Below are 18,465 nucleotides of genomic sequence, written 5' to 3' on the forward strand. Positions count from 1 at the left end.
CAAAGTCGGGACCCAAATCCAGGACTGTTTGACTCTAATCCTAGTGTCCTTTCCACCTCACCAGTTTGGTACATTATGACAGTCAACTGAACCAGAACACAGCTCCCATGACACCCTGAGTGGTGCTCAGCCCTGCCCCATCCTGTGGCATAAACAACGCAGGCATATTTTTTTGGATTGAGTGATGGCTTTCTGATCTGGGACCCAAGGAAAGAATTGTTAGAGCTGGGATTTTTAATCAGGTCAGTGCCTGGAACAGAGTAGAATTTTGAACAATATTTGCTGAGGAGTCAAATGAATGAATGAATACAGGATTCAGAGTTAACACTTTCTGCAGGTTGCAAAGGAAAGGTCTGAGGCTCAGAGAGACCAAGTGACTTGTCCTGGGTCACAGAGCAGAGAGAACTAGAAACAGAGCCACGGATTTCTAAACTTTCAGATGAAGTTCTTCCTTTCCATCACATCACCACAATTCCTCTGGCCAAGAGAGTTTTTCTGATGTATTTAATTAAATACAGTATACTTTGGGGAGAAATGAATGCTAAGCTCCAGTGGAGAGCATTTATTTGCCTAATGGGTTAATTATCAAATGACTGCTGCTTCAAGGAGTGAAGTCACAGCCTGGTTACTGCAATTTTCAGTTTTCATATGAGGCTATGAGTCATTTTTGTTTATCTCAGGATTCTTTCCTCATGTGTGGTACGTGGTGACCACAATCACTGGGGACAGGAGCCACGTCACTCACTCAGGAAGTGATGGACAGACTGGCTGCTAGGGGAGGAAGGAACTCTGCTTTTGTGTGTTCAGTCTAGTAGATCAAAGAAGAGGTCCTACTGACTGTGACGGCCTCATTCTGTGTCCCTCCCACAGCCTGGGCACTCTTTAACAGGCCCACATACTAAACAGACAACAAAAAGTAAGATAGCCTAGACCCCCCCCACACACACACACACATACACACACACACACACACACACACAGAAAACAGCCAAAGGTAGAAGAAAACACTCAGGTGATCAGTAAGAGGGCTCCAGATGTCCAAGCATGCAGAGGTGGGCAGCCTGGACCTCTGCCCTCAGCCATCTCCTGAGGCCCAGGGCTTCCACATTTCCCCACTCCTGTGTAACTCAGCCTCTCTCCTTCAGTACATACTGCTGACCATCATCGAATGCCCTGGACTGGGGGTCTTACAGTCATCTTGACTTTAGCATAGTTTTATTTTTCTTTGTCCAAACTGTGTAATTGAGGTAACACTTAGATGTAAGTGTTAGCTCAACAAAAAAATGAAAATTAAGAAAGAAAAAAGTTTAAAGAAAAAAAATTCTTCTTCCCTCACTAGCAAAACTCCTCCCTGAGGTCTTCGGCTCTCCTCCGTGTGTCCCTGGGCTCCTGAATCCTTCACTCCTTACTAGTCTTTGGTGAAATTCTGGCTTCCATGATAAAGTTCAAACTTGGTTAGGTGAATAGAGCCATAAATAATATGGCCTCCGCTAACATCACTCCCTGCCACGTACGCACCTCTGTATCCTTGGTTCCCAACCATGTTGGTCTCCCAAGTGTCCTTCCTTACTCCTATGTTTGAGGAAGTCATGCTTTAAGTCACAGCCAAATGTCAACTGCACTGTGAAAAAATGGTGTATGGGTGGAGATGGTTGGTATGGTTTGGATATAGTTTGCTCCTAAACTCATGGAATTTGGTCCCAAGAGTAACAGTGTAAAAAAGCCATGAGCTGTCCAAGGCGTTCTGTTAATGGAGACTTTGCCTTCATAAAGAGATGAACATGGTTCTCAGGGTATGGATTCCCGCAGGAGTGGGTTAGCTATTGCAAGAGTGAGTTGTTATAAAGCAAGACTGCCCTGGTGTTTATCTTTTTTGAAAAGGACAAGGTGTTTCTTGTCCTTCAGATTTTCTGCCACGTTATAACATAGCATGAGGCCCCTACCCCGATGCTGGGGCCTGGTCCGTGGGCTTCCCCACCTCCAGAACCAAAAGGCAAAATCAACTTCCTTCCATATAAACTATTAGTCTTAGGCATTTTGTGATAGCAGCAGAAAATGGACTCAGAGGGTTGCAGAGACGCAGGTTGATCTGCTGCCCGTGAAATCACTAGCATTTGGAATGTGCTAGCATTTGGAAATCTTTTAGATGAATAATTCTGTAATCTGTGGAGAGTGCCAGACTATGTTTCACAAAGAAAGTTAAAGCTTATTTGCTATTGGCAAAGAGACCTGACCTTTGGAAACTGTGCACTGTCTATATTTAACGAACTCCAGTTTTTCCCAGCTTCTACATGAAGATACAGGGACCACATCAAGCCACCAGGCAGCACATCAAGCCACCAGGCAGCACCATGCACTGGGGACAAAGCTGCTAAGATAAAGGAATGCGTTTCTGGAAAGAGTCCTTGGCTCTTGGACAGGGGTGTTGGGATGAAGGCGGTCTCCCTGGGATGCAGAGACGGAACACTCCCTGGTGAGGAATGGCCACCTGCTCTTGAAGACCCACATTCACACAGTTGGATAAGGAGTCTCCCCTTTTGAGCAGGGGTAACAGGAGGAGAACAAGAGAAAAGAATCCACGGTCTTGCTCTGGAGGGGGTGTTCTGGGGACTAGTTCTATGTGCTTGAAAAAGAAAGGAGGAGCTGGAGGGAGAAGAGGAGAAAAGGCTGTGCACTTTGTCCCTTGTACCCAGCTTTGCTCTGGATAAACAGGACCTGCCCTTGACTACCTCTGTCCACCGTCAGGAGGGAGATCAGGTGGGATCTGGGGAGGTGGGTTGGTGCCCAAAGGAAAGAAGACATGTGAGGAGGGAAGGAGGGGGGCGAAGGACTCCCCTTTGTGCCCTTACTCAGAAGTAAAGCTGGATTTCCTGCGTAATCTCACGGGGAAGGGAACCAGCCCCCGCTCCATCCTCTTCTCTCTTGCCCCAGCCTCCCTCAGCTTGTTGAAGGACCAAAAAAGCAGGAGCATGGGGCTGAGGGAAATCTGGTAAAAAAAAAAAAATTAGAACACTCTTGAGGTCATTTCCCTAGAGAGAAGCAGAGCTCTGAAGGGACTCAGTGTAAAGAACAGGCTCAGTATTTGTGGAACGAGTGACTTCCTGTCCTCTCTGAGAACTGCCCTGTTCTTGTAGTTGCTCCTAGAGAGGTGACTGGCTCCTTTTTGGTGACTTTACTGGCCCCAAATTCTTGAAGTACCTACACCTGTGAGCGCTTTGCTCCTCTAACAATGATGTCAGGGAATTTTTAAAAATAGTCCTGAAGGCCCTAAAAAATAATACATTCTGAAGTTCCAACAGGAAGAAAAAGCAGGAAACAAGGTGGGGGGTCTAGCTCTCCCCAAGTATGCATGAATTCTGAGCTGGAAGGTTCCCCTTGATTGCAATTTTTTTTTTAAGAGAGAGAGAATTTTAATACTTATTTACTTATTTTTTTTAGTTTTCGGCGGACACAACATCTTTGTTTGCATGTGGTGCTGAGGATCGAACCTGGGCCGCACGCATGCCAGGCGCACGCATGTGGCGCTTGAGCCACATCCCCAGCCCGTTTGGTAATGGTTTTACTGAAAGAAGTAGCTTATGATTTGCTAATGCCTTTGCCCTTGAAGCCATGCTATCGGCCTATTGGATTGCTTCTTTGAAAGACCGGGAAGATGCTAAGTGGAAACGCCAGCCTTGGGACAGAAATCTCCATGAGGACATTTTAAAGGGGGAACTAGAACAAAACTAGACAGGACAAAACAAAAGCATGACATTAGCATCACTGTAAAGAGCTAAGATATTTGCAAATACTGTAGCTTGCCCCCACCACCACTTTTTTTTTTTTTTTTGGTAAAAATTGTAAGAGCAGAGAATGGAGAACATTCACAAATAGGATAATAACAACCCATGCTTCCCTTTTAATTATTAATGGTTTGTACATTAAAACTCGGAGGCCTCAAGGCATCTATTTTGAAGCACAGTAGCTATGTGTGATATAAGCCAGTTTTGCAACATTAAATTCATGGAAAGTAAGAATTAGGAAAAGGGTTCTGTGTAGTGGGCCCTCCATGGGCTGTGTGTGAGCTGTGAGCATTCTGAGCGCATGTGCAGACTGGACTGCCGTTGCTCCTCTGTCTCGGCTGAACACATCCGTGTCCTTTTCACTGCTTTGATCCCACAGCACCTGAGATGGGTGTGACTTGCCAAGATGTCAGTCAATCTGCGGACCACAAGACATCACGAACCTAGACTCAACCCCCTGAAACCCGACCCCTTGCCTCATTTGGGTTGAACTGTCTCCAGTGACTTCCCCTTGGTAAATAGGATGGTTTCTGGCGTGTGTCCTCTCTTGTCTGTCTCTCTTTCTTCCCTTGTGGGAACTGGGGCTGAGGAGCCATCACTGGACCCTAAGAAAAAGGTACTTTCTGTCTGTGTGTGATTATTTCAGGCCAATCCAAATGCACCTGGAGTGACCCTGAATGATTTAGTCGCGTGTCGCGGCAGTTGTGTTGAAGCCAATGCAATTCTCCCCAAATAAAAGTGGAACCAAGCTATCCAGTGGCTCTCTGGCTCTAAACCAATATTGATAATTCATCTGATCTTAATAAATTGGTATCATAGTGATCTTGATGGTCACATCTGGGTACAATCTAGCCCGCCTTCATTTTTAGGATATTGGTCAATAATATTCCAAATTTCTTAAAATAGTGCTGCTGACCACTGCCCATTAACACGTAATTCCCTTCTATGAAAAGATACCAATGTGGCAACTTAACATATCATCAACAGATCTTAATTCTTCTTCTGACACTTATCATCTCACTTTTATAGTTCATTTTCCTGATGGCTGCTGGCTAAGATTCATTCATTATTCGGAACAATTAGCAAGTTGGAGAGTCTCGCTGGAGGCTGTCGTCTCAAGAAAGTAACAAATCTTGCCTCTACACATTTTGCTCTGGAGCCTCTTGGTTATTTTTTTAAAACCTCATCTTTTAGTTCCCCTCAGGGATTCTAATGAAGATATCAGCCATCTGTTAAGTAAAGGGACTAAGGGACTGGAGCACAAAAATATCAACACCAGGAACAATCTGTATATTTGTTTGTAGTTGATGAGCACCAGCTCCAACTGCAAAATAATGAAGAACTTCACTAAATGTTTCACTTTTTGCCCCTAAAAAAATGACTTATGTACAAACCATATCCAAAAATAAAGAAAAATTTAACCTGATATTTGTTTTGTGTTTCCTTTAAATTTATTTACTAGTTCTAAGTGGAGGTATCTTACTCTAAATGTCAACATATGTCTAAGAATATTCATGAAAATTTTGGTTGTATAACACGGTTATGTCTTGATCACTATTAACTAAAATAAATATGTTGTATTCCAGTTTTTCTGGGATGCTGCATGAACCTTTGGATAAATGTGCTATTATTGGTGGACTTTGTTCACCTCTCTGAATCTAGCAATGTCTCAACTGAAGATTCTCAACCAAAGCTCTTAGCCCCTTAAGACAAAGACTTTTTTTTCAAACAGGATTTCATCTGGCAAGAGAGGAGTAGAGAATAGTCACTCCTTTGTCATGCCATCTCTCTCTGGGTGAACTTCTTGGCTCAGGTTGAACAATTTGTGCACATTACAGTTAACACTCAGGCTACAAAGTATATTCAAACCACTGAAAATGAAGTAATTGGACCTATTTAAATTTTTCACCATCTGGACAAACAACACCCAAGGGCCAAGACTGTTACCTAAGAAAATTTCTAAGTGCATTACCCAAGTCTGAGAGGCAACAGGTAGGTGGATTTTGCACCAATTAGAAAGTGTTATGATTGGCACATGGCTCTGAAACTCTAAAATTGTGGTTTAATGGAAATGCTGGCTGTTATCCCTCAAGTACATTTCAAGGAATCACAAAACTTTTTAGAATCAGAAGCGAGTGAATGGAAGTTCTCATCCATGTGGAACTCAGAAGATTAGGTGGTAACACAAGGACTTTTGCAGGTGTCCCAGTTTTTAATCCAGAGCTCCTTCCGCAACAGGCCCCAACATCCTTCAGGCCCTGATGGAACATAACAGACCAGGTTTCTCTTGACAAGGTCTGGCTCAGCTCCTGGGTAGGGCAACACTGACAAGCGACAGGCACGGGTAGTCCAGATATCTACAGGTCCTGGAAATAGCCAGCCCACTAGTTTAAAGCGTAGGAGTCAGAGCAGCAATCTACAATCTTGCAAAAAAAAAAAAAAAAAAAATCACATCTGACCCACCTCAAGGGGTGGGTGAAAGGGAATAGCATTTTGGGTTCTGGGAGCCTCTGGAACTGTTTCCTGAATGTTTGGGGTTTGGGCTCACAGTACACACTTTGCCCCAGGCTGTTCTTCCTTAATTTTTAGGCCCAAGTGTATTTTAAGGTAAATTGATCCCACAAGCTTCTGATTCATTTACACTGAACTCACCCGCTGGTGTTTTGAAAGAGCAATCTGAGGTCCAAGAAGCCTTCCAAGCCTGCTTCAGGAAGGCTCTCTGTGTCCTTTTTCTTAGAAGTAAGAAGCCACATTTGAATGTTAACGAGTAAAAATGCAAGCCCTAGGGACATGGGTCTGGTTCCAAATGTGGCACCTCAGAAACCAATGGGTTCCTCAAACCACCAAGACAAATCTTTCTGGCCTTCTTTGTCAGAAGGGACAGGAACCAACCCCTGGGCCACGTGGAGATGCTCTCTGGCTGCAGAGCTCCCAGAAGCCTCTGCATCTCCACCCCAGCTAACACCTCAGTCTCCCCACACAGGGGTGCCCCCAGCCAGCTAGTAGTGCCTTCCGTCCGGCCTTTGCCCTGCAGAGAGCCCAACTGAGGCCATGTGCTGGAAAGTCTAAAGAAATTTGTCCCTTTTCTCCAAGCTTCTAAACTTGGGCACCATCTGTGTGAGTATTACTGTTAGCATCACCTTAGGCTGAGCCTGACTGGAGCAGCACCACAGGCAGGTTTAGGTGTGCTTAAAAAAAAAAAAAAAAACAACCAGAGCCATAAGTGAGGTTAGGTGTGTGGTGGGGGTGGGGGGGACACACTCTGGGTGAGGAAGGCGGGCCTGCAGCTGCTGAGCTGCTGTGAGGAGCTGAACCTGCTGTCTCCCCTCACTGAAGCACTTGATGACTAAGGGATGGACTCCTGAATTGCCTACTAGCCCTGGGTCTGGAGCTCAGCTTCTGGCACTGTGGAGGCCTGTAATGAATACACTGCCAACCCATAGGATGGCAGCATCCAGACTCAGCCTTGGCTACCAAGGAGCCTCCAGTCCATTCCTGGGATGGGCCATGAAGACAGTTGCCCCAACCTGTTATCCAACCTGTGCCTGTTGCTATTGATGCTCTTTGCCCTGGCCCTGGGGTTCCAAGGCTTGAGGGAAATCCAGAGTCCCTGGTCGCGGGAAGCGTGATGAATCCTACAGGAACTGCAAAGATGCTGAGAGATGGTGGCTGGGACCTGGGCCACATTTGTCCACTTTACTTTATAGCGGTTCTAACAATACATTCTCAACTCTGACTATTCATTAGAGTTTAAAAAACTTCAGATGCCTGTGCCTTACCTAAGACCAGCAACATTAAATTCTCTGGGGTGAGTCACAGGGAATTGGGTTTTTCTTCAAAGTTCCACCATTATCCTTCTTTGTAGCATGGTTGAGGGCCACTAGTTTAAAGTGACTTGAGTACATTACTGTCTTGGAAGGGTACCCCAAAGAGTCCACATAACAGCAACCGTCAGTGGTTTTTCAATTGCAACAAACAGGACTCGGGTTGATGCGTGCTCCTAGTTTCTCTACAGCCCCCATTTCACTGGCTCCTTCTGTCAACTTGCCCCAGTCACAGCACACAATAAATAGGTACAAACAGAACAGAACCCACCCCAAGTGCTGAATAATCCTTAGTATCAAATGAGCCAAACACCAGATCTCTTCAAATATTTAATCATTTTGGAGACTTCTGTCTTCTAACCCAGTTAGGTCAAAATTCTAAAGAAAGCATGATTAAGGGGTCCTTAAAAACAAAACAAAACAGAAAAATAAAAACAACACTGGCTGATGTGGACAGGAGGCCGGGATTGGGAAGACAGAACATAGTATGTGTCTGAGGTCTTTTGTAGGAATTCTACCTCTTATTAAAAAAAAAAATACTCAAAATGAACAAGAAAGAATTAAACAGTTATACAAATTTAAGGACAACTAAAACTTCTTTTATGGCTGAAAATACCAGACGTGGTTTTGAAATAGACTCTTTAAAAGCCCTTAGATCCTGCTGTGGTTTGTTTCCATAGCCTTCTCAGGACATGCAAAAAGCAAACTAGCTATACCCAGCGTCCCCACAAGCTCTCTCAGGCCCTTGGCAAAGCAGCAATGAGGCAAGAGAAGGAAGGAAGGAACGGAAGAGGGAAGAGAAGCTGTTCACAGTCTTCGAACATAGACTCAGACCCCAACCTAATCTAGTTTCTTTGAAAAAGACGGAAATCAACGGAAGGCCTTGAAGAATCACCAATGACCTCACATCAGGGGGCCAATGAGAATGCGTTTCAATAACTGCATCATAGGAAGAGGGGTGGGATGTCCTTCTGAGTGACAGGTCTGCAATAGGACTCGGGGAGCCAACTCCTCTGGGAAATGTTCAGCAGGAAAGGTGCAACGTTGCTCACTCTCGTTCTTTCTCCTGTTTCCTCTCTTCCCCTGTCCCTTGGTGCTGGTGAGAGGCAGTGTCAGAGGCTGCAGCCCTGGGCTCAGAAGGGGTACTGTGACACATAAATCCGCAGTCGGATCACAGAGCTGCCTCTGAAGTTGATGACGGTGTTGACAGTGATCATCTCCAAGTCCAGCTGTATGTCTCGGGGCCCTTTGATGGGGCGTGTCATCACCAGGGTGGCACTGATGGGGCCCGTTTGCTGTAGACAGACCAGGGGACACTAGTTAGAAAAGGTATGATATAAGCAGAAGGCCAGCTAGTGGCTCTGCAGCCTGAAGCAGGGTGCTTCCCCCTTGCCCACGTCAACAACCTGATGACCTCAGTGCCATGCCTATCCCCAGCTTTGCCCATTCTCTACCTGGCTCTTCAGATCTCACCTAAAGGTCACTTCCTAAGAGGAGTTTTCCTGATTCCCCAGTCTAAGTCTGGTGCCCCAGCTGCATAAGATGGAGACATTTGTTACTGAGTGTATTTGTGCACGCTAGCTCCTTGGTCCATGTCTGATGTCTAAACCCTGCTAGACACCGAGAACCCCCTCAGAGCTCAACATGTGCCTTGAACACAGCAGGTGTTCAGAAAACACAGTCTTCTGTATCTGTGGGTTTGTATCCTTGGATTCAATCAACCACGGAGGTTTGTATCCTTGGATTCAATCAACCACGGACCAAGAGTATTCAGAAAAAATTCTCTGCATCTGTATTGAACATGTATAGATATTTTTCCTTCTCATTTTCCCCTAAACAATACAGTATAGAGATTACTTACATAGCATTTGCATTCTATCCTACATTATAAGTCATCTACGTGTGATTTAAAGTATATGGGAGGATGGGGCTGGGGCTGAGTCTCAGCGATAGAGCACTCGCCTAGTACATGTGAGGCCCTGGGTTCGATCTTCAGCACCACATAACAATAAATAAATAGAATAAAGGTATTGTGTCCAACTACAACTAAAAGATAAATATTTTTTTAAAAATAAAGTATTCGGGAGGATGAACATCAGTGGATTTTGGTATCCTGAGGGTCCTGGAACCAGCTCCTTGCAGATACCAAGGCATGAGCTATCACTTGAGTGAATGAACAAATCATTGACTGAACTTCCTGCAAGACTTAGGGACGTCACTTCATCTCTCTGGGACTCATTCTAAAATGAGGGCACAGACCAGGTCAATAATTTCCAAACAAATGGGATCAAAAGCACCTAAGATACTTTTTAAAATTAACACCTGTTCCAGGGGCCCAGTCTAAGACTTTCTAGCTCAGCATACTTTTAGGTAATGCACTGGAAAAGTGAAATTTGTGAAGAGCTCACATCTAGATACCATGAAGTTTCATGAGCCTACTACTGAGCCTATTACTGAGATTCTAATAATTTCATGTGAATTTTTCTCCTCCATGGAATTTTTCTTTTCTAGAACTTTCAAGGAAGGAGGGTGAGAGGACTGAAGTCAGTTGAGTACCTACCATGTCTGAGGCACTCTTCCAGTTACTTTTATATACATGGGTTTATTTTATCCTCATCAAATCCCTAAAAGGCCTTGCTATTCCAAGTGTGCCCCTGCACCAGCTATACTAGTTTCACTGGTGTGTGTGTGTGGTGGTGGTGGTGGTGGTAGGGGTATTAGAAATGCAGAATCTCAGGTTCCACCTAAGATTTACTGAGCCAGAAACAGTAGCTTAACATAATCCCCAACTGATTTGTGTGGACATTAACAATCTTTAAAGTGCTGACCTAAAGCATGGGATCTAGCTGGGACGTTGGCTGCCCTTGTCTAGGGTCTGTTCTAAAGGTGTGTCTCATTACTTCCCTAATTTGAAAATAAGCAAACTGGGGTCCAGTGAGTTTCAGTAATTGCCTAGGGTCATCCAGCTAGTCGGGAGCAGAGCTGAGGTTTTGCTGTTTGACCTAAACCTCAGCCATTTTCCCCTTATCAGAAGAGACTGTGCGTTTTACTTCTTCCCCCCCAGCACTGCCCTAAATGAGAGATGCTCAGGGTCAGTGTACTGAACAGATGTAGGGCATCTGTAGAGGAAATAGCGTGAGAGAGAACAGGGACAGACTGGGCAGTCACTTCCCAGGAGCTGCAGAATCCAGTCCTGAGCCCAGAAAACGAAAGCAGCAGGATCTGTAAATCAATCACCTTGGCTTGTGTAAAGCCACACCAGGCATTTTGTTTTCTGTCTCTGTAAAGGGAGGGCTCCCCATAAAGTTCTGAACATCCCTCAAGGGCTGCCGCAGGTAATAACAAGGGCAGGGCTGGCTGACAGGTGCAGGCCAGGTCCTGGGGCCTCCCTGTCCGCTGGGAGACAGCAGCTGTGCGACCATGCAATTTCCTCTTGGCATTGACGTTCTGTGTTCCCGTCAGTGTTCACGTAATTAGCAGCCTCTTGAGAAGAAGATCCCTTGGACTTCCTTGTCCGTCCTTGCAACACCTCAGCGCCCTGGGCTAGTTAGGACTAGAGGGTACAGCCACACAGGGAAATGCCCGAGGCATTTATATACACAAACATCTCGCCAGCTTTCACTGTTTGCATGAACAAAGGCCAAGGGCTGAGGACCCTGGGCAGCTCTCTGGAGGGTGACTGGCAGAGACAAAGGTCCGGAAAGGCAGACAGAGAACATGGAAACTTGCAAGTTGTTCCTTTGGGCTTTCCCGGTAAATGTCTCCAGAGAGGGAAAGAATCCTAGACTCTCCCACTTGGAAGGAACCTTAGAGGCAGGTCAGTGAGCCCAATCTCTGCCTGGGTCACAGCTATAGCACCCTGGGAACGGCTTGCCCATAAGCAAGCACCTGTCAGAGAGCTGAGGATGGTCACCTTAGGGCAGAGTGTGGCCATTAATGAAACAGGACTTCCTCAAGACCCTCCCAGATCACTGGTGGCCTTGGAGGTCAATGGTTCAAAATGATGCTGACACGATGCCAGGCATTTGGTGCAAGCTTTTACACATTTCTTACTTATTCCCTGTGAGTATGTAATAAGTAAGTAAGTTAAGAACAGCATAAGGTCACAAAAATAGTGCATGGTACTAGAGTATCTTGATTCCAAAGCCAGGCTCCTCATGGCTAAGCTCTACGATAAGGTCTCAGTGCCCCTGCTTTTCCTCAGCAGCCCATGGCACTTACTTGATTTGCGAATCACCCCTTTGCATTGTGTGTGCCCCACATTCTGTTTGTTTCTAACTAAACTCTTCATAGTGGTGCCAAATAAATGACAGTGATAGACATATGCATGTGAACAAGCGGACGCTGGCGGAGGTGTCTGGGATGGGGGTAAGCTTCGGACAGCCCACCTGACACCTGTCTTCCTGGCTGCCCTGCACACAGTCAGGTGTGCTCAGAATCAACTTGCAGGATGGCATTGTCCAACACGTGGCAGGCAGTTGGGCAGCAAGTCAGCTTCCTTTGGCCCTGCCACCTGATCCAGGTGTGTCACGATGTAAACACACTTGGCGCAGTCTGAATCCCATGATTATGCTCCTTCTCCTGGCCCTAATCATGTCCCCAAGTCACCTGGTGAAAGCCAATCATCAATCCTCTGCCCAGAGCTCAGTGTGAGACAGAGTGCCAACAGGGCTTCTGAAAAGGGTGTGTGGGATATGCATGTGCATGTGTATGCTTGTGTGTGCACACGTGTTTGCAAGTGGATGTGTGTGTGCAAGCAGGTGGGGGGCTTTGTGGTTTGCCTGCTGGGTGACATGATGTTCCTCTTGAGCACTTAGAATGAATCTCAGGGTGACAGGCCCTGAATGGCTAACCAGCCCAACCTGCCACGTGATGCCCCCCATACCCTGGGTAGCATGCCCAACCTGTCCAGAGCCCAGGAGCTCCCAACCTCCTAACGACAGGCACAACAGTAGTAGTGCTGGTAACAACAGCATCTACACAATAGTATCTAATATTTGTTGATTGTTTTCTATTGTTGCTATAGACTTTTTCTTGTTATCTGCTGAGAGCTCAAAGCTAGAAGAGCAGATTAAAATATACCACATTCTAGAGAGAAACATAAAGGCCATGTATAAATGTTGCCCACCAGGGTACACTGACACTCCATCACCTCTACCAAGGAAAATCTGTGTGGGACACAGTGCCAGAGAGGGGAGCTGAGAGGCCTGGGGTGGCAAGTGGTCAACCAGAGGTCCTGGTGCCCACTTCATGAACTGGTCACTGTGACATCCTTAGGCAAACCTCCAAAAAACTCACAAGGCCATCCATCCTGTGAAAGCAAGAGCATTTGGGTGTCTGGATGCAATGACAATAATCAAGTTGACCCTGGCCCTCCTGACCTTGCCTCTTCTCCCAGCACCCTGCCCCCTAACCCTGAAGGAACCAGAATCCACGCTGTCCTTGCTGGGAGGAAAAGAGGAAGGCTGTACAGAGACCAACCATACTTGCCCCTGCTCTGAGCCAGTGGCAGGGAGAAACTGTACACTAGACGGGAGGTGGGAGGCCGGAATTTCCACCTAAACCAGCAGTGACCTTTGACAAGAGAGAAGGGACAATCCTGCGGTGACTGTGCCTGTGAATCCTGGAGGAGCGAGCTGAGACTCACCCAGGAGTGCTCAGGCTCGAGGCAGCGGGGAGAGGAGGAGGAAGTTCTGGCCTTTTTACCCCTGCCACTTATTTGACGAAAGTCATCCTGCGTTCCAGGCACTGCGCAAAGTGGGTGACCTCATCTAATCCTAAGGTAAATATCATTATGATCTCTCTCCAGATGAGGAAATTGAGACCCAGACAGGTTAGGTAACCATGGTTGGGATAAATGGGAGAACACAGAGCACAGTGGGTCAGCCTGGCCTCGGAGTTCACAGTAAATGCTTGAGTGGCCTCCTGGAGGGTCCTGCAGCTTGGGACAGCCTGGACCCTTGGAAGGCCAGCCTTACCTGGCCAATTTCTCTCTTCCTGCTCCCATGCCCCATGACTTCCCAGGGCCCCACCCTATGCCTCTTTTCTCTTCCCAGGAATAATCTTGGGAACTTTCAGGCCAGGAGCCACCTCCCCCATCCATAGGATGTGGCAGGCCCATGTCCCTTTGTCCCCTCCTTGTCTCCTCACATGTCTTCTTTTTTTTTTTTTTTTTGTGGTGCTGGGAATTGAACCCAGGGCTTTGCGGATGCAAGGCAAGCACTCTACCAACTGAGCTATATCACCAGCCCATCCTCATATGTCTCCTGTATAAATAAATACTAAAGCGATAGGGCCCTTCTCAGCATTCTCACAGAGCACACAAGCCATGCCCAGATCCAAGCTCTGAGCTTCCAGGGTTCCCCCGCTGCTGTGACACTCTGGGCACTGGAGGAAGTTTCCAGGAAGGGGATTTTCCTCTGTCCACCTCAGCTATAGGACAGTCTCTTTCCCCCATCACTGGCACCCCTCTCAAGTCAGTCACCGCAGGGACTATTTGGGTCCAGGGGGATTCTACTGGATGGTGTCTGGGTGAGTGCCATCTTGCCTAGACAAGGCCTCCTCTGCACATCTCCTGCCCTGCTCAGGGTTGGGGCAACCTTACGCAGGAGGTACCAGTGAGGGTATTTTAAATCTCTAATGGGGGCATCTTTTCATCCTATGATTGGGACCTGCTGTGTCTGTCCGGATGAAAGAGGCTGATGGGGAAAGGCTGGAGGTGGGCTGGGCTCACCTCAAGACAACGGCCAGTCCAGAGGCTCCACAGTGTTTCCACAAGTGCTTATGGGCTTGGGGAAAGGGCAGACATACACTCAGTGCCACCTTCTTCATCTTCTAGAAGGTCCTTTACCCTCACCATTCCAACTTCTTCCAGAGCCCCTGACTGCTATTTTGGTCTACAGAGCCAGGTCTATCCCAGCTCCATGGGTCACCTACTCACACATGACCTGGCTCTGTCTGGGTCTTACTAAAGGTATGTTTATGAGGATCCTCCATCCTTGGGGCCTTTTCTAATCTGTTCTTTCCACTGCCATTGAACTTCCAGAAGTAAAGATAGAAAGCTACTGCCAGGGGTGGGGAGAAGAGGCTTTGAGGTCAGAGATGTGATTCTTTTATAGGCCCCTGGGTTGGTCTCTGGTGCAAATGGGTGAACTTCCATGGGCCTTCTGTGTGGAACTCCCCCCAGTGACCCTGGAGGACAATATATAGTTAGAATCTGCTAGAAATACTCCTGGGTGTGGTGGGCTGAATCATGGCCTCCAGATAGTCAGGTCTTGATTCTTGGAAATGATAAATGTTTTCTTACAAGGAAAAAGAGACTTTGCAGATGTTATTAAGGATCAGAACACAGGGAGATTATCCTGGATTATCTGGATGGGCCCTAAATCCAATCATAAGTGTTCCTATAAGAGGGCAGCAGATGGAGATTTGCTAAGTGCAGAAGAGGAAGAAATGGGTTCTCCTTTGGTGCTTCCAGAGGGAGCAAAGTCCTGCCAACTCCTCGATTTCAGCTCAGTAAAATGGACTTCAGACATTTGGCTTCCAAAACTCTGAGACCATAAATTTCCATTGTCTTAAAACACCAGGTTGTGGCAATTTGTTACAGTAGCCATTGGAAACGAATACATGGGGTATCTCTTACTATCTTCTGAAACAGATCCTCTGGAGGGGAAGCTGTGGAATCTGCTTTTTGGACAAGTACCCAAATTCACACCAAAAAAATGACAAACATTTAACTAGGTATCTCTAAAGAAGCACAATCACTGCAGGGGTCATGGGAGACAAAGCTCAACAATATAAATGGTATGGTGTTGCACAGATGCAATTTATAAAAAAATAAACATCCTTTAGACTGATGTCCTCAGTCTCTAGAAGTACATAGAAGGTACTTAAGAAATATTTGTCAAATGGGTGGGTGGAGAAATGGAGGTATGACTGTCTCTCCTGCAGAATTTTAGGAGAAAAGAGACTAAGATTGCATCTTGGTCAACTTCTTGGTTCACGGACAAGGACCGTAGGGCTCATGGAAGAGATCATCTTTCTCAAGGCCAGGTAGAAAGTGGTGGAAACAGGAGCTTGCACTCCTGAGTTCCACTACCCTCTTCACACCCGTCCCTTCTAGCCGCACTCTTACCTGTTCCCATGAAATACACCGCTAGGCTAGACAACACAAGGCCATTGCTAAAGATGGTGACTGCCGCTCACCACTCCCTCTTACCCGCATATAGAATTCTCGACCTTCATTCCCAGACTTGATCTGGAAAATATAATAGGCCCCAGGGTAGCGGGTCGTTGCTTGCATCTGGAAGATGTCAGCAGGAACGGAGCGTCCTGACACCACATCCATGTCTCGGAACAAGATGGTAAAGGGCTGGTCTCTGCAGCCAGGATTCTCAGCAGGACACATACAGCGGCTGCAGGGAAGAGAAACGTGTGAGAACTGGATGAATCCTTTCCAGGTGCTGGTTGTGTCTACTGAGGACACTGAAAATGAAGCCACCGTGTTTTTTACCACTAAATGGCGGAACTGGATAATGTCTCTACCCCTGGCTCTAGTCTAAGGCTGCTCCAGCATGTAGCTGTGCTCTGGTTCCTTGAGAATAGCAGCTCTGGCCATCGGATAGTCTGACTATTATGGGATATAAATTAGCTCTCTGGTTCTCAGAACGCGGGATGGTTCTGAGAACCATCTGATGGTCACGGAGTCCTTTACCTCCCAGCCGAGATGCTCATTAATACATTTTAAAGCTGCAGATGATGTTGGATTGACAGGTGTCAAGGGTCCTTTCACACTCCACTGCACTAGGACCAGTCCATGTGGAATACAATTGGATCTTGTCACTCGATAAACAAGACCTCAGAACTTAACTATTTTCAATACATGATATTAGACTTTGGAAATCCAATGATAAATAAGATTTTGACCTCAAGTAGTTTACCTTCTAATAAAAGAAACAAATCATAAACATAAATATCTCGAATACAAAGTGACTAATTAAAAACACTAGTAGTAATATGTCCTAATATAAAATTAGTGACTTTTATTAACAAAGGTATATAGACACCCCTTGATTAACCCCTTAGCTCCCCTCTTCCATCTCTCACCTCATTCTTTTTTTAAAATTTTTTAGTTGTTGATGGACACAATACCTTTATTTAATTTATTTTTAATGCAGTGCTGAGGAATGAACCCAGTGCCTCACACGTGCTAGGCAAGTGCTCTCCCTGTCTCACCTGTGCCTCTGTGATGGCCTTTTAACAGGTGCCCTTTGTCAATCATAAATCAGATTAGGTCTTCCATTGCCACTAAACACCCATTTAGCCTCTGTGACTCCATAGGGTCCAGCTTCTGCCATTCTTCTGATCTCCTCTAGGGCCACTGTCTACAGGACTCACTGGGCTGCAGTGACTTGGACCTTTCCCATCCCAGTAGGCACAGAGGTGGCTCTTGCCCTGCAGCCCTAGCACATGCTATTCCCTCTGCTCTTCCACTCTGTTTAGCTAATGTGGACTCACCCTCCCGGCTCAGCCCAGGGGACATTTCCTCACAGGGCCTGTGGATTCCTAGGTCTGGGCCAGATCCAACCTACTTTCTTTCTGTAAGTTTCCTTTTGGTTGTTGTTGTCGTTGATAAAACCCACCCAAACCTACTTATGTGACAATTTATTTAACATCTCTCTCCTCGGACTCTAAGCCCCCAAAACCCACAGCACCTAGCACACAAGAGCCCACCAAGGGTTAACGAGCAAGTATGTACAAAGAGTTTTTAAAGTATTTTTTTTTTTAAAGCTGCATCAAAATTGCCAAATCAAAATGTCCCCGGTGCCAAAAGGGCCACATTAAAATGTCACGTGTCATGTAGAAAATAATTGTTTCCTACAAGAGATTTGGAGGAGGGAATGATGGCTCCCAGCTGAGGAGGATCACAAACAGCTGGGAGAGGGGCCTCTGAGCAGCCATCTGAAGGTGTGGATCTGGCCATGCAGAGACGGGGGGATGCCTTCCACATGGCGGGACCTGCGGGCACACAGGCAGCGAGGCTGGACGTGTTGGTGTGGGCTACACGGTGAGCGCAGGTCCTAGTGTACCTGGCACAGGACACCTGGGCAGGAAAGAAGCTGGCAGGGCCGGCTGGCAGGCTGGGCGGAGGGAGGTATCAGCATCGTGGCTAAAACTTCACCGACAACACCGGCTTGTGCTTCCTGTACCTGTATCTGTCCCTGGCCATAGTCAAACCAGCGAAACCAGGAGCAGAAGTGGGCAAGAGCCAGGAGCAGAAGTGGGCAAGAGCCATCAGAAGCTCTAATCAACTACCAAGGGCTCTTGACCCAGCAGTCGGAACGCTCTGTTCTAAAGGGTTGCTTAGAAGCAGGGCTCTAGGGAACAGGCAAGGACACCTCTGAAGGACCTGCCTGTCCTGGCTTTGTCCTCTCCTCTGCCCATTTTTTATTCCAGGGGAAGCATCCATGTAAGCTGTGGGTTCCTGTCCTAGATGCCACATTTCTGGAGACAGAGGGCAGGATGGTGTGACTAGTCCAACCCTTGATCTGCAGGGTAAGGGATTGGAGATCTCATGGGTAGAAACTGTAGCTGAATGGAAGAGCGAAGAGCGAAGAGCAAAAGATGTATAAGCACATGTATGTGTGTGGCGGGGGACTTAGGCTGAGGATCCCTCCTAAAAGAAAAAGAAATGGAATTCACAGGATATCAGGGCAGGGAAACACGGTCGGGTGTGTTCATCTTGTTGAAGCTGTCTTTCTTTAGTTGTCTCCTCAACACTAATGTTTACCATCTGGTGATTTAGTAATGTGCTGACCATTATGACATCAGAAACTTAAGTAGACAAGCAAATAACTCTC

General features: G+C 46.6%; 1 protein-coding gene and 1 long non-coding RNA gene across 5 annotated transcripts in view; one reads left to right on the top strand and one right to left on the bottom strand.

Annotated features, from left to right (window-relative positions):
• The first annotated feature begins 2,045 nt into the window (after positions 1–2,045).
• Positions 2,046–5,208, top strand: LOC107145663. Its single transcript, XR_001503938.2, has 3 exons — positions 2,046–2,473; positions 4,162–4,296; positions 4,812–5,208. It is a non-coding gene; the product is annotated as an uncharacterized LOC107145663 (long non-coding RNA).
• A 2,715-nt stretch (positions 5,209–7,923) lies between these two features.
• Fbln5 (fibulin 5) overlaps positions 7,924–18,465 on the bottom strand; it is a 73,905-nt gene continuing 63,363 nt past the window's right edge. For all 4 annotated transcript variants that reach the window (XM_048799212.1, XM_015494841.2, XM_048799211.1 and 1 more), the window contains exons 10-11: positions 15,825–16,020; positions 7,924–8,901 (exon numbers count right to left, since the gene is read on the bottom strand). In XM_048799212.1, coding sequence (XP_048655169.1) covers positions 8,740–8,901; positions 15,825–16,020 — 358 coding nt within the window. In that variant the 3' untranslated portion in view covers positions 7,924–8,739. The remainder of the gene's footprint in view (positions 8,902–15,824; positions 16,021–18,465) is intronic.

The sequence above is a fragment of the Marmota marmota genome, unplaced genomic scaffold (assembly GCF_001458135.2).
Source record: "Marmota marmota marmota unplaced genomic scaffold, marMar, whole genome shotgun sequence".
Lineage (NCBI taxonomy): Eukaryota > Metazoa > Chordata > Mammalia > Rodentia > Sciuridae > Marmota > Marmota marmota.